General features: G+C 40.6%; 1 protein-coding gene across 5 annotated transcripts in view; it reads left to right on the top strand.

Annotated features, from left to right (window-relative positions):
• The window catches only part of PHF14 (PHD finger protein 14), a 380891-nt gene that overhangs the window by 103667 nt on the left and 252533 nt on the right, over positions 1 to 24691 (top strand). For all 5 annotated transcript variants that reach the window (XM_075922308.1, XM_075922310.1, XM_075922309.1 and 2 more), the window contains 3 exons: positions 857 to 960; positions 2156 to 2287; positions 7810 to 7978. In XM_075922308.1, coding sequence (XP_075778423.1) covers positions 857 to 960; positions 2156 to 2287; positions 7810 to 7978 — 405 coding nt within the window. The remainder of the gene's footprint in view (positions 1 to 856; positions 961 to 2155; positions 2288 to 7809; positions 7979 to 24691) is intronic.

The following is a 24691-nucleotide window of genomic DNA, read 5'->3' as shown; positions in this document are numbered from 1 at the left end:
AAATGTATTTTCCAGTGTAAACATTAATAAACCAGGGGAAAAAAAAGAAAGAAAGCAGAAATAGAAGTAAAATTCATTTGCACAGCTTGCATGACACTTTTTCCAGTTGGTTGAACAGATGCAGGCCCACAGGGCCGCCGAGAAATGACTTTGATAGATGGTTGCTGTCTGAGAAGCTTGCATACTGCAGATTAGTAGAAACCCGAAGAGAATCTGGTCTGCTTTGTGGAGAGTTTGGTCCAATAAGATAATTTTTCTAATTAACCTATGGAGCACCAGTATAACAGGGATGCTGAGGAAAATAAACTGCCTCAATATTCTTTTGTCAATTGTAGTGGATTCTTTCTCTCTCCCTCAAAGATTGGAGGGGAAAGTTAAAAGCCAAGACTTTAGTGTTTCCATGTTTTTTCTAACTTGGAAAATGTGTGTGTAATTCTGTGAAAAACAAAATTTGTTTTGAGACAAAATAAATATTGTAGTTGCTCATGCTACTGTAAAGTAGTTTAGGGCATGTCTTCACTAGGAAATTATTTCAAAATAACGTATTTTGAAATAATAACTTCTGAAATAAGTGTCAAAATATGCTTATTCCCCAAGGAAAGCAGGAGTTATTTCGAAATAACAGGCTTGGTAGTATGTACATTCTGCTTATTTCAAAATAAGGGGAGTTATTTTGAAATAACTCCCTAGTGTAGACCAGGGCTTAGAAAGCAGGTTTTCCCTAAGAAATCTAGTATCTTGAAGTTGACCAAATTTAACAGGCTGTGGAGTAGCAGACACGGGGGAGGGGGAAAGGGGGGACCTAAATTCTTCTTTAGAAACGTATATATACACTGAATTTGTTTAAATCCAATAGAAATTGAACATACCAACAATTTTGCGAGCACCCAAGGAGAGGAAACCAAGTAAAAAGGAAGGAGGAACACAAAAGATGTCTACTCTTCCAGCAGTACTTTATAGGCAAGTAATGCAGTCTTGGTAGAATAGGCTTGATACAATTAAGGAGAATTTTGATGAATCTTTATAACTGAAATGTTTATTATACAACAGTTGAAGAAAATGCTTCCCCCACATGTTTCTATTGTCTGCTTTTAGAGTTATGGTTATCTCTAAGCTTAGAAGCTGAGACATTTGTTTATTTTGGCACATAAAATGGCAGGGCTTCCTCTGTTAATAGACAGCAGCACTTTAAAGGAAAAAGGCTCTCTACATCTGAAAGGTCAGAATTGTTTGCAGCTATAATTTGGAAATTTTAAATCCGTGCTTTTGTTGTTTGAATTTAGTAATATATATCGCTGTACGGATTTGATATGAACGATATTATGTACTCAGCAGCATAGTGTTCAAAAAAATTGCCATTTTGAGGATATTTATTCTTCCAGTTGATGAATCAGCAAGCTGCTTTTGAACAGATTTGTTTTTACTTTTCCGTACTCACATTTTCTGTTTGTCTGTGTCTGTCGCTCTTTCTTTTTGTCTGTTTCTCTTTCTGTCTTTCTGTTAATAAAAAATCTTTTTGAGACTACTAAACTAGAATGCCATATAGGGACAGTAGCTCAATTTAAAAAGTGAAGTTTGATTTATTTTGTGTTTGTTCATTACCCAGCATGATGAGATTGAAGTGCTGTTTGGGGTTTTCAGTGTTGTTGAAATAAATAAATGATTGATAATATTCTGTTTAGCTACTTTGTCACAGCATGGTGATTCTTCCCTTCCTGCCATTATCTCCCCCACCACATACACACTCACACATATTGTGTTTTGCCCCAACATGGTGATTCTTCCCTCCCCCAATCTCCCTTCCTTTCACAATCTGTTTTTTGCGCTGGTTCTTGGTGATATCATCCTCATTCGAGCATCAGAGGGTAACTGCAGTTCTACAATACTTGAATATGAAATTTCAAGAAAATGTGAGACTTAAAGATGAGATATAACATAGTTTGAAAATATAACCTTAAAGGCACAGATGCTTACTCATAAACTTTTTAAGAAGTAATCATGTAGTTCGTTTACATGAACACTGAAAACTGTGATGTCATTAACCTATATTTGCATACTTGCACTTTTATTGTCAGTAAGAATACAGTACTGTACAATATGTGCTATACCATTTCAAATGTAATTTTAATGCTTTTTTGGCTGCATTTATTCAAAGTTGTGGAATTTGTAAGAAGAACCATGATCAACACCTCCTCTTACTGTGTGATACCTGTAAACTACATTACCATCTCGGCTGTCTGGACCCTCCTCTTACAAGAATGCCAAGAAAAACTAAAAACAGTTATTGGTAAGAATATTGTTAGTTATCTTTTGCATTGCAAATGAGAATTAAATGTGAAAAGCATTGTAAATGTTGAATCTTTAATAGGGATGTAAAAAACCGCTTACAATAGTTAACCAGTTAAATGAGTTGTTTAACCAGTTAACCACAGGCCACGGGCGGGCGACTGCTCTGGGATCCAGTTGGCCAGGTCTGCTGCAAGCGGGAAGTTGTTCTGGCCTGACCCTGCCTTGCTGAGGCTATGGGTGGCAGGAACTGCTTTGGTCCCTACATGGCTCACTACAGCTAAGGTCTGCCAGCCAGACCACCATGTTCAGGGGTGGGGTGCCTGCTTTGACTGGGCAGGCCCTCCCGTCAGCCAGTTACCCGGTGAGCATGCCGGTAAAGCTAATGCTTTCTAGGTAACCAGTTACCTGTTTAAACTTTTCTATCCCTAGTATTTAAGCATTACCAATTTGAAATGTGTATTTTAATCGATAATTCAAGATGAATAGTTAAGTCTCTATTAAAACACAAGTAAATGTGATTAGATTACAAACTTAATTTAATGTATTTGTATTGGGAAGTGTGCATTAGAAGATCTAGGTTGAGTTTGTGAGAAGTTATTTCTCAAATGAATAAATTTAATCTGACAGTGTTTTATCAACTGGTCATAATCTCTGGCATCTTTTCCAAATTATGAAGTATTCTATATTCAATATATACCGTGTTTGAGTTCAGTTTAATCTGAAATGTAGGAATATTTGAATGAATGAGGAAAAAGTAACAAATTCACACCTTTAGAAAAAGATATAGGGAACAATATTTTGAAAACTTAGGGTTGTAAAAATAACATCAAAAGATGCAAAATAGTGTTTTGATGAGAAAATGAATGGATTTCAATTTTCTCAGGTGATGTTGCATTCTAACTATGTATATGGATGTACATGGATGATATCTCCAGACACTCATCGCTAGCCTTAATGGATATGTCTGCAGGGGAAAATAAAACCCATGGTTCTAGAGTCTCAGAGCTCATGTCATTTGACTCAGTCTTGCTGGTTTTGGGCTTCATGGTTAGAAAATGTACCTCTGTTCAGGGTAGAGTCTGGGTTCTGAAACCCAGCAAGTGAGGTGGATCTTAGAGGCCAAACACCATGCTGTGCTGAAATGTATATGCTGTTATTTTTAGTTCTTTACTGCCAGACTTAATTACCCCAATATAAAATTAGTGTGTGGGTGTTTGTAAGCATTCTGCATGTTTGTAAAATGTTTTGAAAAATCTAATTATGCAGAAATAGTCTTTACTCATCTCTCTAGAAAAAAGGTTAATGTTACAACTTCCCCAAGAAAGGGCTTAGAACCTCCTAGCAGTGAGCCCTAATTTATCACATTGGAATAACCATTTCCAAAAGCAGGGTTTTTTTAACTAGTTCACTTAAAAATTGAGTTTCAACTTCCCCTTTGTATATAGTTCCTTTTGAATCGATGTCTAAAATAAACTCTGGGTCTGAAACTGTTTCTTTATTTGAGAATTACACAGGAAAATACTTAAGTATTTTTTCTGGGGATTTTAACAATACTTGTCACATTATGCTCAATGAGACATAAACAATTAAGTAACTTGGTGTTTCTTGTATGTGAGATCTTTATCCCTCAATTGACATCTCATTATGACCATATTAAATTAATTATTAGAGATTATCTTCAAAGATAAAAAATTCAAAGAGTCCCACCACTATTTGAAAATTTATTCTTTTGAGCTTTAGTCTAGGCCAGCCATTCTAAATTATTCCTGTGTAGTCCATTGTCTTTGACCTTAAGTGATTTCTTGTACCTTCATAAACTCTGGTTGAATTTGCAGAATGAATAATGTAAATGATTGTTTGACATTTTATTGCTGCCATAGCATGTGTACAGGAAGTCACTAGTTGTGATCTGCTTTATAACCAAGTTGAAAAGGCCATTAAAAGCCATCAGTTCAGAAGGACATTAACTATACTTCAATGGGTATTCAGGTTTAGTAGGTCAGGTAGATATCAATGCTTTTATTTCAAAGTGCTAGCTTGTCTTTGCTGTGAATTTCATGCTTCAGCTACACTGCTGATCACAAATTTAGCTTTCGCTTTTAATTAGCTCAGGCATAGTCAAGAGGATAAGATTATAGTAGAGAAATTGAGGTGTATTGATTGCATTCTTTTCATCTATGTCTTTGTCTTTGTATACTCTTTTTAAGATCACTAGAGACTGTGTAAAATAGACCCCTGTTCTAAGTGTTAAGTTCAGCAAAAGTTTTTCACTGCTGTTTTTAATACATCTTCTATTTAAACTATTTCATTAACACTTAAAATAGTTTGGTTTTATATAAATAAATATGTATAAACGATAACATATGTATAATTTTATTACACGAGGACAATGTACACCTCAGGTTTTTGCCTATTCATATGGAATTTAGTATAAAAACCATACAAAACAAAGTGAAGAACTATGAATTGCAAGACGTTCCCTGGAACGTGTGATCTTAGATAAATCAGGTCAGTGAATGAAATACTGTGACAGAATTTTAAAAGATTCAATACAATTATCAGTGTTCAGATAAAAACAATACTATGCTAATATGAGGGAACAGCATTTCTCCTACCCCCAATTGTCAAGAAGTGTTTCTGCTGACATTAAGGAGGTCCTAATGCCCCTAAATTAGGGGAGTATTGTGTCTGCTTTCTTCATTCGGAATGACAGGAGGGGCTCCATTTTCCCCTGTGTATTAACAAGTAACTTTAAAAAGTAGAGGACATTTGAAAAAAGTGGAATCTCACTAATTTATACCATAATGATTTTTTGGGAGGAGATGATGGAGAAATACATATGCTGAATAGGTCCCTCTCCTCTTAAATCTAAACTGGCTTTTTTGAGACATTTCTTTCCTGGCTGATTGACAAGTTTGCCCTGGCTTCCTACTATCTACTAAGGAAGGTGTTTAACCTTTTCTCGTATTGCAAAACCATTCAGTTTTAGAAATAATAAAATAAGTACTTTTGCATACAAAATGCAATTTTTAGTCTTTGGAACTCCGTGCTAGAGATACTATTGAGACCAAGATATTATTCTACTATCATAGAAAAAAAATACTAGTTATTTCATATAGATAAGAAGAGCATCTAGGGTAAAATAAATAGTCAGGATTAAAATGAAAGTCAGAAATTTAGGAAATATTATAAACTGACAGCATCAGTGTGTAAGCCAGACTCAAATTAGTGGGTGGTAGGAGGAAACTTTGAGAGGCTGGATTATTCCACAGCTTCCTACTTTGGGAATTTTTGTAATTTAACATTCATCTGCTACTAGTATTCATTGGAGTCTCTGTCCACAAACATCAGCGGAAGTGATTTTGTGGATTGGATGCAGCCATTAGATTACATTTCCACAAAGGTTAAAAATGGTAGTTTAAGTGTGTGTGTGTGTGTGTGTGTGTGTGTGTGTGTGTGCGCAATAATACAGCAAAAACACAATATGGGGGATCCCTCATCCCCTCTAATCAAAGGAATGTCTTAGGTGAATTTGTTCCTTGTAGCTTCCACACATGGTGCTGATGTTCTGTGTGTGGACATCTTTCTTTTGCCAGCTCTCTATGTAAGTGCCTTTAAGAGTGTCTTAGATATAAACATGGTCTTTTTGTAAGCCTTGAAAAATCTGACTAATTTTCCTTTATAGGCATTTTCGGGGGCTTGGAATACCAAATGAGAGAATTTATTAAAGCGGGATACTTTATATTCTAGTAAAGAGAATGGGATAAAAGTTGGTAAAGTACTGATAAGCACCGAAGAGAGACACTCAAATGAAAAATAATTTAGTTGTATTAAATTATATCATATGAAAGCAGACAACTAAATATTAACAAATTTTGTAAGTGCCTGTATACGAATGTGAACAGTATCATTCAATGTTCTCTTTTTAAAACACAATAGCACTGACATTTTTCAGTTGCTTACATTACTTAATGCCTGAATTGAAATACATGACAGCAAAGCTATTTCTGTTAAACTTATTTTAGGTTCAGTTTTGTAAACATTTCCTTTCCTCCTGATAAAGCATCCAGATCATTTATAGTAAATATGCCACAGTTAAATTTTGTTTTTAAAAATTAGCCTTTAATATAATTTTTAAAATAAAATTTCCTTTGACTTTTTGTAACCTGCATTGTATTGCAAAAATTCTGCGTTTATAGGCAGCAAATTAACTCACCTCCTTGTCTTCAAACCATGTAGTTAGAAATGAATAACAAAATACACATTTTTATTTCTTGCTGAAATAAGTTTTGCTGCTTCAGTTAAATTATCAATGTTTTTATGTTAATTTTAAATTGAAATTTTGTTTTTCAATAGTTGGCATGCTATTTCAGGCTATTTATAATAATTTCATTAACCAATGTTTAAAATACCATTTTTGGTAAAAGTAAAAATTGAGTGGTGGTAGGATTTTGGTAAGATTTGCAGTAAAAGGAACAATATTTTAGGATACTCAAAGAAGTACTTGAAAAGTAATTTGTCACAGATATTTGCAGACCAGAAATTTCAACCTCATATTTTAGGGTTAATATCTGCATTTTTGACCTAACATCTTGTTATGAGGTATACAAGGAGGCCCCTGACATTTGACCGCCCGAGTTCTGACCCCCCCACACTTACAACCATTTTTGTAAGTGCGGAAGGGACCGGAAACCACTGACTTACGTCCTTGGCCCACATTTACGATGGTGCACAACACCTGTCGTAAATGAGGGTTCGAGTTATGACGACCCCGACTTGCAACGCTTTCCGTGGAACCAATCGCATCGCAAGTCGGGGCCTCCTGTATTATTTTCTTGTTATGAGAACCTATGAAGATGACTTCACATCTTGTTAATTTTTGTTCATGGAGCTTGTTGGTAGTATACATTAGAGATTGCTCATTTTTGTAGTTCTGACCATGAATTTATAATTTTTTGAAATAGAACATGGAGTTTTTCCGTAGAATATAAAAAATTGCTAATATGCACTTCACATTCTATATATTTTCGTTTGTCTTTAAATTTTTTCTAGACTTCAAAAAATGAATCTAGTGTGAGTTGAATTGTCCATCGTCTTTAAAATGGTTCATTGATTTTCAGAGGAAACCTTTCTTGCGAGTCTTGTCAGTAAAAAACTGCCCACAGAGAGCAAATTCCGCACAGTATGTATGTAGTAGAGATTAGAGGCTGCAGCAGCTACAATAATGAATAGATGCAAGATCAATGGGGGTAGGATTAAAAAAAAAAGTGAAATAAGAGAAGGAATATTTTTTTTCTAAATATAAAAAAAGCACTTTCAGAAAGTCTTAGATACAAAGTGACGCGAATGATGTAAATAAATACCCTGTATATCTGGCAGTGGCAGCTACTTAAATAACTGTTGTTTTGAGAAAAATACACTAAATTTGTGTGGAATTGGGTTTTTGTGTTTTTTATCAAAAAACTTTTTTCTGCTTTTGTGGCTGCTATTGTCCATAAAAAAATCTTTCTGATCTTCCAGGCAGTGCTCAGAGTGTGACCAGGCAGGCAGCAGTGACATGGAAGCAGATATTGCCATGGAAACTTTACCAGATGGGACTAAGAGATCGAGAAGGCAGATTAAGGAACCAGTGAAATTTGTTCCACAGGATGTGCCACCAGAACCAAAGAAGATTCCAATCAGAAACACGGTAAATGACAGCTTAATTGTCATTATACAGGTCATATTCAAAATGATTTGACTTGGTACAGATTAGGGATGTTAAATATAGTTTAATCAACTAATTGACTAGTTGATGGATTTTCCATTGATTAGTCGATAAGCAAGGGAGCCGCAGTGGGGTTAGCTTCCAGTCCCAGCGGTTAACCCCACTGTGCCTCTGCCTTTTAACTGAATTAGAGCCGGCAGGACCCAATGCAAGCTGGAGATCAGCTGTCCTTCATGCCAGGTCACTCCCCTCCTTCCCCACCCCCCCATGATTCTAATTTTTAAATGTATTAGGAGCTGGCAGGCTCTTAATACATTTCAAAAGCAGAGTTGCAGCATCTGGGACTGGGTGTGAGTTGGGAATCAGCTGATTGCTGGCTCGCACCCAGTCCCCGGTACTCACCTACCCCCTGCAGAGATAGTGCTGGGGGAAACTAGCTTTTAAGATGGCTCCCCCCAGCACTGGCTCCTGCTCCCCCCAGCTGTTAAAGGCAGCTGGTGGTGGAGCCAGGCCAACAGCCAGTGATGGGCTGGATGTGGGTGGCAGAGCTCCAGGAAGCAGGCCAGGGGTATCATGCTATCTGGGGACAGGAGAGCATCTCCAGATATCCAGATATTTGCCTCCCTGGTCCATCAAACTCCCTTTTTTGAGACCACACAGGTCCTGAAGGTGCCTGATGAGGGAAGTCCAACATGTATATTTAAAATTGGGACCTTTAGGCTACAATGAATTAGTTCTATATTTAAATAATGAGCACCTATGACATTCTAATATAGTTGTAAAAACTATTTCATCTGATTATTAGATAACCTCATTTTTTGTCTCTAATATGTGATTTACTTGACTGCTAAGGAAACACCTAAACTAACAATGGTGGTAACTGCATACTTTATAAGAATAGTAGATCAAGCTTTATCTTTAAGCTATAGGTCACCAACTTAAATACTGTAAATTTAACCACAAGTAAGTAACAACCAGAAATCTTTATATTTTGACAGATATTCTCTGGCCTATGTGAATTTGTCACCTAATCCACCCAGTTGGTACCATTTGTCATTCTGGCTTGGCAGTTTCTATGAATAGCCATAAAGAATAAATGACATTTATCCCTCTTCCAGTGGTTTCTCTAAGATAGTATAGAAGAAGATTGCATCTGTTCTACTTCCTCTTCTGAGGGGGAGAGAGGTCTTCAGTGTCAAGGCCTATCGCTTATCACTTGTATAGAACTAATTTTTAGAGGTAATTTTTTTAAAGTGAAAAAGTAGTCAAAGTTGCATTGTACAGATTATTTTAATTTGGTTCTTCAGAGCTGATCTGGTGGCCAGCAGTCCATAGGGCCAGTGGCCTGGGGGTGGCGGAGTGTAGCCGACAGCTAGGGAATGGCAGAGCCCAGCCAGCAGTTAAGGGGGACCAGCTTACTTGGTAATAGAAATGAAATTTTGGTGCTCTAGATAAGTTCTAAAGGGTGCTTTGCAAAGGTAATCACTTTGATGATACCTATTATATTACTGCAAAGTGTAATCAATTGATTAATTTTATATGTGTGTATGTATGTTTATAAAAATGTTATTTTCACACTTAATGTAGTGGACTCCTCTAACACAACAGCAGAAGGGATAAAAACAATAGTTTAACTTCCAGTATGTCTCAAATACTATTATTAAACATAGATGTTTAAAAGATTAACTGATAAGCCTGGGTTTATTGGTTAATCCAAATGACTACATGCAACCTCCTCCCTCTCCGCTGCCTCTGTATTAAAGGCAGCAAGGGGGGGAAGGAGGCGGGATCTGGTGCCCATGGGGAGCCAGCTTTTAGAATGGCTCCCCATATGTGCCGCTTGCCAGGGAGCCACCTGTTCCACCGTGCTGCTTTCCACAGAAGCAGCAGTGTCGGGGACAGATGGGAGCTGGTGCTCAGAGAATTAAACAAATAAGCCAATGCTTATCAGTGCTCAGAGAGAGCAGGCTTAAAAGCCTGCTCCCCGTGAGTACAGGATTCCATGGAGCCACCCACCCCTTCACTTTTGCACTGTTGTCTCTGATAGAGAGGCAGCTGTGTGGATGGTGAGGGGGGGCAGGCGGGAGCTGGTAGATGCAGGAAGCTGGCTTTCAAGAGGCTGCAGCACAGGGGGAAGGGAGCAGATAGGAACCAGTATGTGCTGGTTCTGTGGCTTCACCTGTCTCCCCCCCCCAACCCTCCCCAGCTGCAGCAGTGGGGTTGGGCTTGCCACGGACAGAGGCTGCCACCGCCATGTGCTACTGCTACAGAGGGAGCAGTGCAGGGTGGCAGGGGGCTCCCTGGGAGTGGGGCAGTGAGCTAGGATTGCACTGGCTGCTAACCCTGCCCTGGGGGACCATTTTAGTAATTGTGTAATGATTAAAAATTGTTGAGGCTACCCTATTACTAAAAAACATGGTATCTAGCATCCCTAGTCATTATATAATTAAGTTATCATTTAGAATATTATCCTCTATATATTTCATTTTGTTATGAATGCTTTCACATGCTTTTAGACTGCTTTCTAATTGTTTTTCAGTGCTTCTGCTCTTTTATAAAAACAAATAAAAACACAAACATTATTGAATGCTTTTAAAGAACAGATTTTTTTTTTTTTTACTAGCAAAGAAAAAAGACCCCTGTAGGTCATTTCCATGAGAGAAGAGCTACTTTTAATCATTATAGTAATCATTAAGACAGAATATCTTATTGCCTCTATATAAATCCATTGTACGCTCACATCTTGAATACTGCATGCAGATGTGATCACCTCATCTCAAAAAAGATATATTGGCTTTGGATAAGGTTCAGAAAAGGGCAACCAAAATGATTAGGAGTTTGGAATGGGTGCCATCTCAAGAGAGAGTAAAAAGATTGTGACTTTTTAGCTTAGAAAAGAGGAGACTAAGGGGGGGGGGGGAGGTATGATAGAGGTCTATAAAATCATGACAGGCATGGAGAAAGTGAATAAGGAAAAGCTATTTACTCGTTCCTGTAACATAAGAACTAGGGGGTCACCAAATGAAATTAATAGGTAGCATATTTAAAAGAAACAAAAAAGTTTTTCTTCAGTCAGTGCAGAGTCAACCTGTGGAACCCTTTGCTAGAGCATGCTGTGAAGACCTGGACTTTAACAGGGTTCAAAAAAGAACTAGATAAATTAACGGAGGTTAGGTTAATCAATACTAATTAGTCTGAATAGGAAACAGTGGTGTTCCTAACATCTGTTTGCCATGGATGACAGGAGAGAGATCACATGATGATTACCTGTTCTGCTCACTTCCTCTGGGGCATCTGGCATTGGCCACTTTTGGTTTCACCTAGTATGGTCATTCATGTTCTTCTGTTCAGTATTCTCTTGTCATTCTCTACCATACTCCGATCCTTTGAGATTTGTTTTCCTATAAGTTTCTAACTAAAGGCTTTTATTGACATTTTCATTGTAATATAATACTGCATAATAGGGACATAAAAGGGTACCTGGTTAATTGGGGCCCAGCTGGGCCGGAGCAGCCCTCCACCCGTGGTGCAGCTGGCCTGGCCTAGCTGGAGCAGCCCTCTATCTGTGGTGCAGGCCCATCTCGTCCTGGGGAGGGGGGGGGGAAGAGAGAGGCTGGCTAATAAGGTAAACATATAGTTTAACCAGTTAACATTTTAAATGGGATTTTACATCCCTTCTGCAAAAGAAGATGGAGAGAACTTGAGAAAATATCCATAAATGCAATAAAAAGAATATTTTTTTCCTAGAAAACAGTACTTTTGTCACTCAATGTGGTTTGGGGTAGGGCTGTTAAGTAACATGTATTTGTGTAAATGTGTGACCACTGGATTTTTTAGCAGTTACAAATTTACATGTGAGGGGAGGGAAGCAGGTGGAAGCTGGTGCTCATGGGGAGCTGGCTTTTAATCATGGGGTGGGTGCTTTGACAGCCTTTCCTGTGTGTACTGGCTCCTGCCTTGCTCCCTCCCCACCATGCTGCTGCCCCTCTATCTAGAGGCAGCAGTGCAGTAGAGGGGCAGTCAGCTCACTGGGAGTTGGTACACACAAGGAAGCCAGCTTAAAAGCCGACTTTCAAGGCTTCTCGGTTAATTGTGTGAACGGCTACATGCTAACATCCCTAGTTTGGGGATGTGTGATGTCTGTGACCTTTTAGTTGTGTATGAACTATGATTCATTCCTAAAAGAGCTACCCAAAGTAAGTACCAATCCTTCTTGCCCTCTTATCTCACTATAGCCGTATCCATTGTTCATTGAATGGCGTCACTAGATTTTCTTAAAGGAATCTGCCTTTGAGCCCCATTATGCTTTGCTTACAAATACCCCCCATCTAGTCCAGCTAACATTTGATGGGGTTAAGCTGTGGATTCTTATGATTGCTAGAAGCTTTTGTCTGCAGCAGAATTTTTATACTGGGATTGGTTTTTTTTTCTATCTGTAGAACCTATTGCCAAAATGTCAAGCTTCAGTCAGAGGAATGCTTCCCTTCCTGTTCAAATAGCTAGGGAGAACTTTCAGAATCATTAAGAACAAAGCGGCTAATTCGATTCAGGCTGTAGACATGACAAAGCTAGGAAGTGAGGCTGCATGAATAAACCAAAGAGCCTCTTTGAACAGTAAGAGGGAAAGTTCAGCTTGAGGGAAAGTTCAGTTTCTGACCAATAGGCTCTTCAAATCATCTTAATGAAAGTACATCTTATAAGGCTTAAAGAATCAAGCAATAGAAGAACATAAGAGTAGTGACTCCTAATCTCAGGAATTAGAATCAGTTTTTCATTTTCCTTCCCCCATTTCCTCTGGTGACGATTACAGCTGTAAATACTGAACATGAGGATGAAAAAATTGATTCTGTGAGGGAAATGGGGGATTTGTGGCAAGGGCATAGAACTAAATTTGGGAGACTTGTTTTTGTTTCACACTGTTGAATGTTTTGTCGAATCACTTAATCTTCCTCTTCCTCAATTTCCTCATCCAAAAAATATGACTAGACTTCATCCCCATGAAGCATACGTTTGTTTAATGTTTGCAAAGCATTTTGAGATCCTTGGTTGTGTTGAAGTGTCCTAAAATATGATTCGGCTCCTTAGTACAACTCCTTAGTACTTTTTAGAAATCATACCCTTATATTGCATATTGTCACACTGTATAGACAAGCCCCTCAGAGTATAAAAGAAAACGGAACTTTGATCTGCCCTTTCCCCCCAACCAGTTGATGTAACCTTTGCCCTTCAAAGTGCAGAAATATGATCTTGCAACCTTTACAATTTAGGTAAAGTCCATGTCTGTGTGTCATTCCTTATTTCTCAGTTATTTCTCTTAGTGTAGAATCTAAGAAACTTGATCATTGTTGACCTTGAATCTTACTATTATGTATGTTTGAGACTGTGCTCTGTGATGTACTCAGTATCTCACACAGCACGACCAATTTCAGCATTCTTTAATCTCTTAGTTTCAAGACTTAATTATTTTCCTTTTCCCTTCCTTTTGGAGATGTTGGTAATTCAGTTGTTGTTGTTCCTTTTACTCTGATTTTGCTAATCTTCAACTTTATCTCTGAGCCCTTTCAGGTCTTTTGAGTACAGATTGTAATTGCTGATGCATGTCGACTCAATTCTTGGCCTCAGTGATTTGATCTTTAACTTCTATCCTGTTGAATAAAGCTTGAAGAGAATCTTGTGAGTGTCTTAAACTGAATTTGTGAACTTGTTGTGGCAAACAAATACAAACTATATTTCCTTCTCCTTCAAAAAATTAAATTGATCCAGCAGATGTTCTGCCCAGAACAGGCAGCGGAGTAGAGTGGTGGTTGGGGTTGAGTGGGGCTGGCCTAAGTCCCACTCTACCCCCAGCCCAGCTCTGCCTTGATTCCCTCTCTGTCCTCAGGCCAACTCTTACTCTAAACTTTAAGGTAGAGTTCCAGAGGATGGGGCGTAAAGGTAAAGAATGCTTAATAATAACTTCTTTTATCAGTTAGGAAATGTAGTTAGTTCAGAATGCATTCCAATCAACTCTTATGTCAGAGTGATGATGGTTAAGGTGGGAATAAAAATGTGCCAATACATACAACTGAATTTTAATCTCCCTTGTACAGTATGCTTTATTGGTTGCCCATTGGGTTGGTGCCATCTGTTCCAGTGCTGTTAAATGTGTGTGTTTTTTTATTTGATAGTGTACCTTTAAAGTACTGTCTGTAGATACTTAATCAGATATAAAGAATGTCCATTTGAAACCTCAATTCAGTGTTTCAATTTTCTAAATGTTTTGTAGAATATTTGAGTAAAAAAGTAGGAGTAAATTCTGCCATTTAGGTTGTTACTTTGCAGAGAGGGCAGCAGATTGTTTTAAAATAAGATTAAAATTGACTGCTACTTGAATTTTTTTAACCTACTACTGTTACAAAAAATAGCCAATATTGGCCATTTCTGTAACTAAAGCCAGAGTTTTTCTTCCATTTTTGTCAGTTAACATTGTACATTGTGACAGTTGTTTCACTATTCCTTTTGCATAATCAGACATTTTTGTCTGGCTGTCAGCATGAGTCTACCACACTGGAATGGGAATAGAAAAAAATCAGGAACATTTGATAGTAAAACTACAGATGATGATGGGGACCCAGGAGCAGATGTAGTGCTTGAAATTACCCGAAAGCCTTTTTGAAGCCTAGTCCTGCATGCACATGTATGAGTAACCACTGGGCTCAACAGAACTTTCCAGTATTTAGGAAAGTTGATTTAGGAAACCTTGATTTAGGAAAGCATCTGTATTTTTAAAAAGAGCACCTGAGTATACGCTTAATTGCCATTTGAATAAGGATAAATTTAAGCACCATGTTTCAGTTCTTTCCTGAATCAGGAGTAGAGTAAGTAAAGGAATGTAAGGACACGTTTACACCACGAGAGAAGGTTGAATCTACAATGGTTGATTTCTGGGCACCCGATTTGAGAAGTTGAACGTTTGTGTTTTCACAACGAGTAAGAGTCTAATGTAATATGAAGTAGTGCATCCCCATTAGGGAGCCTACTATCAATTCAGAGAGCAAGGCACTGTGGGTAGCTTTGCATTCTGAGCTATGCTTATGATGGTTGCTGGGTCCAAAATTTGGCAGCAGGTGCTTAAGGGCTTATGTTGCTAGCATCCCATAGTGCACTAATCTAGCCCCCCCCCCTCGTTTGAGATCAATGGGAGTGTAAGCCAAACTGGCTTAGTCCTGGGCCCAAGACCTGTGCTCAGGCCAGTAAGTAACAAGTTAGAGGCCCCCTTTTAAGCCTGGGCCTAGAGAATCGGGTGGGGCAGGCACACCACCACCAACTGTTCACTAGTTTGGGTAAGCCCAGGGCTGGGTAACAAACAGTTTATAGCCTCAGCCCTGGCTGCAGGCTAGGTAAGAGTTTATAAGGACCATGCCCTGGGGCAGAGCGGGGCAACAACAAACAATTTAAAGCCCAAGCCTGAGTGTAGACCGAGTCACAGTTTATAAGTCCAGGTCCTTATTCAGGCCGGACCAGCAACTAAACAAGCAAATAGCCATAAGTGGCTATATAGTTCAAACAGTTCAATGCTCAGGCCCGCCTGCAAGCTGAGATGGGGGTTGGATCTCCTTGCTAGTGGAGAGCCGACAAGTGCAGGGGGTTTTACCCAATAAGAGGGGAATCTGCCACCCCAGGGAAGGGATGGCAGGGGGGACACAGGCCCACCTGCTCCACTGCGTCCCGTCCCAGCCCAGCACCCTAATCCAGGCTGCCACTGGATTGGCGGGGATCCTGGCTGCAACATGACAACTAGGTCACAGGTCAGCAGGGATCTGGGCTGTAACACAGTGCCCGATTGACCTCCATTTCCTTCACTGGCCTTAGGTTGGCTACCCCTGAACTGCTTCGTGGTTCCCCTTGGGACCGTACTTGGCTCCACCTCAGCTCTTCAGGGTCCGCTGGGGATGAAGGTGCTGGCGGCATGTCTGTGGGCTCCGGGTCCAGCTTAGGCAGGGATCCAGACAGTTCAGGACCTGACAAGGGACCTGGGGATCTCATCGAATCCTTGGGCCCAGGAAGTGGTCTCAGCGGTCCTGACCAGTCCTTGGGGCCCAGCAGTGGCGGTGGCAGCCTGGATTAATTTTTGGGGCCTGGCAGTGGCTCTGGTGGCCCAACCCAGTCCTCCCTTCAAGGGCAGTGTGGCAGGGCCTTCCTCCTCTGGAGCTTGGGCAGAGTTTCTAACCTGCTCGGCACCCAGGTTCCACCTGAGCTCTGAGCTTCTCCTTTTATACTTCTGGCCCTGGCTTTCTTCTTCCTGAGGGTAGAATCGAGTTGATTAGGCAACGCCCACTAAGGGGGTCTCAGGGAGAGTTTCCTCTTCCATGCCTTTTTGTGCCCTGGTTGCCTGTGAAGATACCAGAGTAGCATGAGTATGGAGCCCAGTTTGTAACAAATCATTGTGATATTCATGTGTGTCGTGGTGCACCTAATGGCGCAGTACTTGGGGAGCATTCATGTTGCTTCTCCAGGAAAATCACAAGGATGAAGCTCGGTGTGGCATGTAGGTGCTGCTCATGCAAGGCCTGGTGCGGATGCTTGTTCAGCTGCTAGTCAATCCTGTGAACGTGATGCAATGTCAGTTCTGGCATCGTGAGACAAGTTCAGATTGGCAGGACTGTATTTGAGATACAGAGCGGGGACAGTCAGCTGTGGCTGCAGAACTTCTGAATGTGCAAGGCCACATTCATGGAACTTTGCAAATGGCTTTCTCCTGCACTGAGGAGCCAGAATACCTGAATGAGACTTGCTATGACAGAGGAGAAGCACATGGCTATTGCCCTCTGGAAGCTTGCAGTGCCAAACAACTACAGGTCAGTGTGGAATCAGTTCGGAATGGGGAAATCCATAATACAGGTTGCTGTTAGACACATTGCCTAGGCGATCAATAATATTCTGCTACGAGGGTCGTGACCCTTGGGAGCATGGATACCATGGTGGGTGGCTTTGCTGCGATGGGGTTCCCTAACTGCAGTGGGGCAATAAACAGAACTCATATCCCCATCTTGGCTCTTGACCACCTTGCCACAGAGTATATAAACCAGAAGGGGTACTTGGTGATGGTGCTGCAGGAGCTGGTGGATTACAAGGGCCATTTCACCAACATCAGTGTAGGATGGTCGGGAAAGGTTCATGATGCCTGCATCTTTAGGAACCCCTGCCTCTTCAGAATGATGTACAGTGGCACTTTTTTTCCCCAGACAGGAAAATTGGAGTTGGAGAGGTGGAAATGTTTATAGTGCTCCATGGCAACCCAGCCTACTCTTGCTCCCATAGCTCATGAAGCTGTACACAGGCAGCCTGGACCCCAGCCAGGAGGAGTTCAACAACAGGATAAGCAAGTGCCGAATGGTGGTTGAATGTACTTTTGGATGTTTAAAGGGTCTCCTGACGCATTTTGACCTTAGTGAGTGCAACATTCCCTTTGTGGTTGCAGCCTGTGGTGTGCTCCATAATCTGTACGAGAGCAAAGAGGAAACTTTGTCTGGCAGGGTGGGTGGGTGGGCTGAGGCAGAGTGCCTAGTCAGAGAGTGAGCAGCTAGACACCAGTGCGGTAAGGAGAGCACAGCAAGGAGCTGCACAAATCAGAGGCATTAAAGGGCAGTTTTATGTGTGGCCAATACATGTGGCTTCCCATGACGGTGCTGCTTTTCCTGCCAGGGCTGGAGCCTACATGTAGGGGGTGAGACAGGGCAGGGCAGCTTCCTGCTGTGTTCAGCACATGCCAAGTCTGATGCATGTGGCTTCCTGGGGAGAGGGCTAATAGGTCCCCTCCTCCTTCATTCAGGTTGCTGTGCAAGGTATCAGTCCTCTCCAAGTCACAGAGAGTGACTGGGAGCAGATTCTGACTGAATGTGACCAGAAGCCTGGGTCTTATGCTGTAGTGCTTTGTGGTTTGATGGCATCAGACCTCTTCCTGGTGGCTTGGCATGGGAAGATGTCTTACTGTAGAGGACAGAATAAGTCTGTCCTTCCAAAAAACCTTGAGAGAAGGATCAAAGAGTTCCTATCTGAGAGCTTCATGGAGACGAGCAGGCAAGATTCCCACTCCATTCGCAGACATATTAACAAGCTGTTCTGCATCTCCTGTGCTGTGTAGGCACAGAGCACATGGCACATCAAATCCCATTGCTTTAACCCACTTGTAATTAGAAAAAGTTTGAACTCACTGCAAGTGCCCTCCATGAAGTTGGTGCTAGAATGGGAGACTTCCTGGGAGGAGGGAACTAGCTCCAGTGTCATGAACAGGTCCTGGCTCTTGGGGATTGGCAGCTGTCCATGCTGCTCCTCCTCCCCATCCACCACGCTGGTGCCAGGCATGCCTTGATCAGACGCCACAGTTATGCTGGGGAAGCTACCACTATCCTCCCAAAATCACATCCAGCTGCTCGTAGAAGCATCATGTGTGAAGTGCTGCTCCAGAATGTCCACTTGCCTCCTGTACCTTGTGGTAGGACTGCCTCAGCTCCTTGATCTTGACTCGGCATTGCTGGGCTACCCTGGAATAGCCTTTAGCCACGAAGCAGCTTGCAGTCTTGCCACAAATGTCTGCATTCCTCTTGCTGGTTCAGAGCTCAGAGAGAAAGGATTCATCTCGCCACACCACAATGAAGTCCAAGAGCTCCTGGATAGTCCACACTGGTGCTCTTTTGTGCCCCTGGGAACTTGGGCTCTAGGGGTATGTCTAGACTACATGGCTCCGTCAACGGAGCCATGTAGATGAGTTTACTAGACATAGGAAAATGAAGCGACGATTTAAATAATCGCTGCTTCATTTACATCAAAATGGCCACCACGCTGTGCCGATCAGTTGTTTGGCGGCACAGCGGGGCAGTCTGGACACGCTGCGGTCGACAAGGGAAGTCTTTGTCGACCGCTGAGGTATGCCTCGTGAAATTAGGTTTACCTGAGCGGTCGACAAAGGCTTCCCTTGTCAACCATGACGCATCCAGACTGCCCCCCTGTGCCACCAAACAGCTGATCGGCACAGCGTGGTGGCCATTTTGATGTAAATGAAGCGGCAATTATTTAAATCGCCGCTTCATTTTCCTATGTCTAGTAAACTCATCTACATGGCTCTGTCGATGGAGCCATGTAGTCTGAATACTTCTGCTCCTAGGGTATGTCTAGAGTCATCACAGCATTACTGGAATTGTTCGAAGTCATGTCCATGTGTCACATGGTGTGTTGCTCACTCTGAGATGTTCTCGCAGTGCTGGCCTCACAGGAAATGCAATTCAACTTTTCTCAGGACTTTTTCTGCTCATATGGAGAACATTAGACATAGAAGCCCTGGTCAGGGTGGGTAGCTGCAGGAGGCCTCCCGGGGGCCAATAGCTTTGACTTTCACCCAATGCTGAATCTCTACTGTCAATTCAACCATGCAAGGTCAGAAATAGTGTTACTCTGTGTTAAAAGCAGGAATACCTAAATCTATTTCAGCGGCCTTTTTGGTCAATGCAACAGGCTTGGTAATGTGGATGCATCATTTAAAAAATCAACCATATGCAGCTACATTTTATATGAAATTCTAGTGTAGACCAGGCCTAACTGTTTAGCAGATCAGCCATCAGTTTGCAAACCGCTTGAAAAGGACTGTTACGTAAATAAATAATTTAACATATTCTTGATGCTACCACTAGTCACACAATTTTAAAACTTTCTTGACTTAAGATTTGTGACCTTTTAAATTAATGTTTAGAATTTTACATAATTGATTCAGTTTATAAAACTAGGAAATGGAAAATGTAATCTCCACAAACCACATTTGATCTCTACACTAAGTTGCACTGATCTCCATTAGAAAATAACAGTCTAAATTATGACTTGTAAATTATGGCTTGTATATTGCTGAATAATTTAAATGGAAAAAGTATGAGAATTGATTATGTATTTTCCCTAGCCATATTTAGTTATCTTTGTTCTTGTAACATGTATATATCTCAGAATTTTTGCACAGGAAACTTGCATATAAACTATTGATAATATTTACTAGTGGAAGATTTACCTAGTATTATTTGGGTCCTTCAGGGCAGGGAGTTGGCTCTTCCCTAGGGCCAGCCCCATGGCAGTGGGAGCTGGAAGCCACGCTGCATGGCTGCCGGCTGCTCTCCAAGGTTAGGTTGGGGTAGCGGAGGCTGCGCTGCCTGGCTGGTGCCTGCTTCCCAGAGCTGAGCAGCCCCCCGTGGTTATTCAGCAGTATAATTGCCCCTCTGCTTGCTTGCCGCCATGTGGTCATTCAGAACTGTAATTGTCACTTCTGTCACAGTCCTCCCTTTCCTTTTGATGAGAGAGTCACATTCCATGTACATCCCATTGTCCTGGCACAACCAAATCCTGACCTTGTTTTTTTAAGTTATGATAAGATGAAGCTGCATACCAAATTTGATGGTCCTAGCTCTTACCATTTAGGAGGAGTTCTTGAATAAACAGACTTACGGATGGATACGCAGACAGACAAACGCTCTCAAATATATAGTATACAGTTCTATGTATAGCTATAACGTATACAGTTCTATGTATTTTCTTTATAAAAATCTGTATGAAGTCATATGACTAGGGCGTCACAACAATTTTCATATATAAATTAAGTGGGCTGGATCCTAATATCTAGTTTAAATGCATATGCTCTTGTTTTTGAGAGAATTTATTAATGAGATGTCACCCAATTAAAAAAATAACAAGAAACTTTAAATGTCAAATCATTTTGTTCTCCTAAAAAAGGAGCAAATAAGGTAGGGGTGGTTTTTGTTTTTTGAGCCATTTGGTTTGTCTCACTAATGTAGGTGATTGCATTAAAATCTGGCCTCACTTTACTGGGAATAAACTAAGTATATTTTATTTGTTTGCATAATCTAAATAGCAATAAAATTTATTAGTGAATTTAAATTAGACTATAATAATCACTTTCCTTTAGAATATGACAAAATATTTGCTTTCCATATGTGATAATTCTCTCAAAGTGTATATGTTGGAAGGAAAAAAGATCTTTGTGTAATAATACCGTCTGCAGTCACATCTTTCAGAACAGTGACTTTACATGATGGGACTCAGAACTTTTGGAAACTTCTATAGAAAATACATACATATGAAGAGGCTTTCTTATCAGTCAGTATACCTATTAATATTGTTCAGGGATATTGTGTTGATGGACTTACTGTCCTCAATGGGCAGACCTCAGTTCCGGTTCAGAATATTAATCATGAACACATTTTCCAGCCAAGAACTGTTTTGACACATTAAGACAGAAGAAAACATCCATCCAGTATTATAATGGGGGGAAAAGTGTTATGTAATGTCATTTTGAGAAATGACTAATTCCATTATTTGAATAAAAGTATCTGATCTCTTACCATCAAAATTATATTGCCCTATCTACAAATTTATATGCAAATTATATGCCATTTTACAAAATCCCAGTGAGAATATTGTGTGTTTTTATAAAATGAATTATTTTTATTTGTTGGAGTGTTGCTGTGTGTATTGTTCAGATCATAGAGAAGGAAAGGTCCTTGCCACTAGAGGTCTTAGTCTAAATAAATGAATTTAAAAATTACATACACTGAGTACTTAGATTATAAGTGGTATTCAGCACAGGAAACTTTTGTGTATATTCTTTTTGGTTTACACATAAATATGGTTTCTTAGAGTGAATTAATATTCATTTTTGTTCAGTGTGTGGAAGAAAGATGATAGTGGAGGGAAGAATGATTTTCATTTAGGTTTACTAAGATAAATTTGATATCTTGACTCTAGTTATATTTAACAGAAGCATTTCTATGCAAATTCTTTCCGCTTACCTGTTGTGTGATTTTAATTATGAGATGTCATAGATATTATTTCTGAATAGATGATGACTAGAGAAGAGCCACTAAAATAAAGCTCTTTAGGAATATACACTTAAGTGTTCCTTGAAGCATGATAACAAATAATTATAATACATTTTAATATGTATTTGTCAATTACCAGGTGATAAAACAAAACATCTGGCCTTCTCAAACTATTCAGAATAATTGGTCATTTTATTACTTTTGAAAATTAGCATCTTAAAGCCTCTTAATTATGAATAGCTCTTCTTATTTTTTGGACATTTTTTGGACATTCTTCTTAATTTTTTGGACATTAAATCCAACATTTAATAGCACAACTCAGAGCAAAATAATCAGCAGTATTTCAAAACTCAAAGGCATAGAAAGAACTCTGTAAATTAAAATGTGCTTCTCAGCACTGAATGTAAAATTATTTAAATACTACAACATGTTGTTAATGAAAAGATAATTAAAGAATCATAGAAATGGAGGACTAGAAGGGACTTTGATAGGTCATCTAGACCAGGACTCTTGTGAGAGAGCACTAGGTCTTATCTAGGGACAATCTCTCATGTGTCTGCGTGACAGACATTCCACATCCCCCTTTGTAATTTATTCCAGTGCTTAAAACTATCCCTATAGTTGGTGAGTTTTTCCTAATGTCAAACTTAAATCTTTCTTGCTGAAATTTAAACCTATTACTTCTTGTCCTATTCTCAGTCAGTATCTTATTTAAAATAATCTTTTATGTACTTGAAGACTGATATGTCACCCCTCAGCCTTCTTTCCTCCAAACTAAAACACATTTTTTTCAGTCTTTGCTCAAAGGCCATTTTTTCTAGACCTTTAATCATTTTCTGTCATTCCCATTTGTCAGCAGCTTTCCCAAAGCATGATCCTCAGAACTGGAAACAGTGCTCCAGTTGGGGTCGTATTTATGCTGAGTAGCATGGAAGAATCCTGTTTTGTATTGCCTATACATCCCAGAATTATGTATGCTTTTTTGCAAATGTTACATTGTTCACTTATAGTTTGTGATTCTCAATCAGTTCCTTCAAATTTTGAACAGCCTGTCTCCTACTTGCTTTCTCTACCTTCAGTAATAAAAAGTTATCTTCAGTGCATGCCAAAAACTTGTCTGACAATCTGTACCCTTGTGTGTTATTTTCCCTTAGGCTGTCTAGGTCAGTAGTCACCAACCAGTAGATCAGGATCTACCAGTAGATCTTGGAGCCTCTGACAAGTGATCCTGACTGGTTTAATCAGGAAGCTCTCAAGCACTGGCACTTCAGTTGCCCCTCTACCCACTGTCATGCTGCTCCTTGGAGCTGCCCCTCCCTCCCCCCCCCCCCCCCCCCGGGAGCCTCCTGCTTGCTGTACAGGGTGTGGAGGAGAGAAGAGGGCGGTGCTGATGTCAGGGTGTCCCTTCCCCCCCCCCCCCCCCCCCAGCCTATTTCCACACAGAGAGAAGGGGGTAGAGAGAGCTTGGCAATGCAAATCTCTGTCACTCACACGTGGTGTGTGTCTGTCATTCTCACAAACACACCAACTGTCGTTCACTCTTGTGGAAGAAAACATTGGCCTCACTCTGAGTTTGTAAGCAACAAGTAGCCAGAGGCAGTTTTATTACGAGCTGCAGCAAGAGAAAAACTGGTTTGGACAGGGGGGAAGCCCCCCCTCCCCCGTTCCGAGGCAGATCTTCGAATACAAGCAATTATGAAGCAGTTTATATACTGTCTATTAGATATAATAACAATAACAATTAGTCTCCTTCCCATTACAAACACCAATGGCTAACAGTTATTTAGTTCCACCCAGATGCTCCTTATCTCAAGGTCCCTGCCAGAGTCAGCATTCTATCCTTATCTCCGTATAGAGGCGAGAGGCAAAGGCAGCGTCTAATTATAGATCTCGCGTTGTCAGGCCACAGACTTAGCCTGACTCTTGCTCTCTTGTTAACAAGACCAAGATGGCTGCACACAAATTCCCTTATTCCCTTTTCCTGCCTCCACACTCTCATCTCCCGAACCAACACGTGGGGAGGGTTTGTTACTACTAGTACTGCTTACAAAGTGAGTTATTTTTGACGTCTGTATTTCATTATTTTCATTTCTCGCTTACGCTTAAATTTAATTATTTGTGTAGTGAGTTCTAAAATGCCTAACCTCTGCCGTGGCTGGAGACATTATCCCTACGGTAATTGCTGCTCCTGGAAGTGACCCTGCAGCCCCAGAGAAGGGAAGAGCAGGGGGTCTCCACATGCTGTCCTTGCCTGCAGACACCACTCCTGCAGCTCCCATTGATCAATAAAAGGGAACCATGGCCAGTAGAAGCTGTGGTCTCAGTGCCTGTAGATGAGGGGCAGCATAGGGTGCCAGGGAGTCATACATGCCAGCTGCTTTCAGGAGTGGTGCAGGGCCAGGACAGGAGTAAGCTTGCTTTAACCCCACTGCTCCACCACCTGAAAGCTGTCTCAGTTAAATGGTGCTCAGCCAGAGCCTGCATCCTGAGCCACCCCAGCCTGGAACCTCTACCTGCATCCCCCAGACATGAGTTCCCCTGGACCCAAACTCCTTCCCAGAGCTTGCACCCTGAATCCCCTCCTGGACCCCAATCCTCCACCCTGGGATGAGCCCAGAACTCCTTCCACACTCTGAAACCTTTGGCCCAAGATCAGAGCCTGCATTCCAACTCCCGACCCTACCCTGGTGAGAGTGAGTGAAAATGGGAGAGGAAGGAGGATGGAGTGAGCAGGTGAGGTCTTAAAGAACGGCAGGAAGGAAGCAGGGGAAGGATATTTGGGTTCGAGGTAGATCTTATATTGCAGTTAAATTGAAAAAAGTGATCTTGTAGTTGAAGTCCC

This window comes from Pelodiscus sinensis, chromosome 2 (genome assembly GCF_049634645.1).
Source record: "Pelodiscus sinensis isolate JC-2024 chromosome 2, ASM4963464v1, whole genome shotgun sequence".
In the NCBI taxonomy this organism is placed as follows: Eukaryota; Metazoa; Chordata; order Testudines; family Trionychidae; genus Pelodiscus; species Pelodiscus sinensis.
Note: the sequence above shows the minus strand (reverse complement) of the source record. Positions and strands in the feature narration are given on the sequence as shown.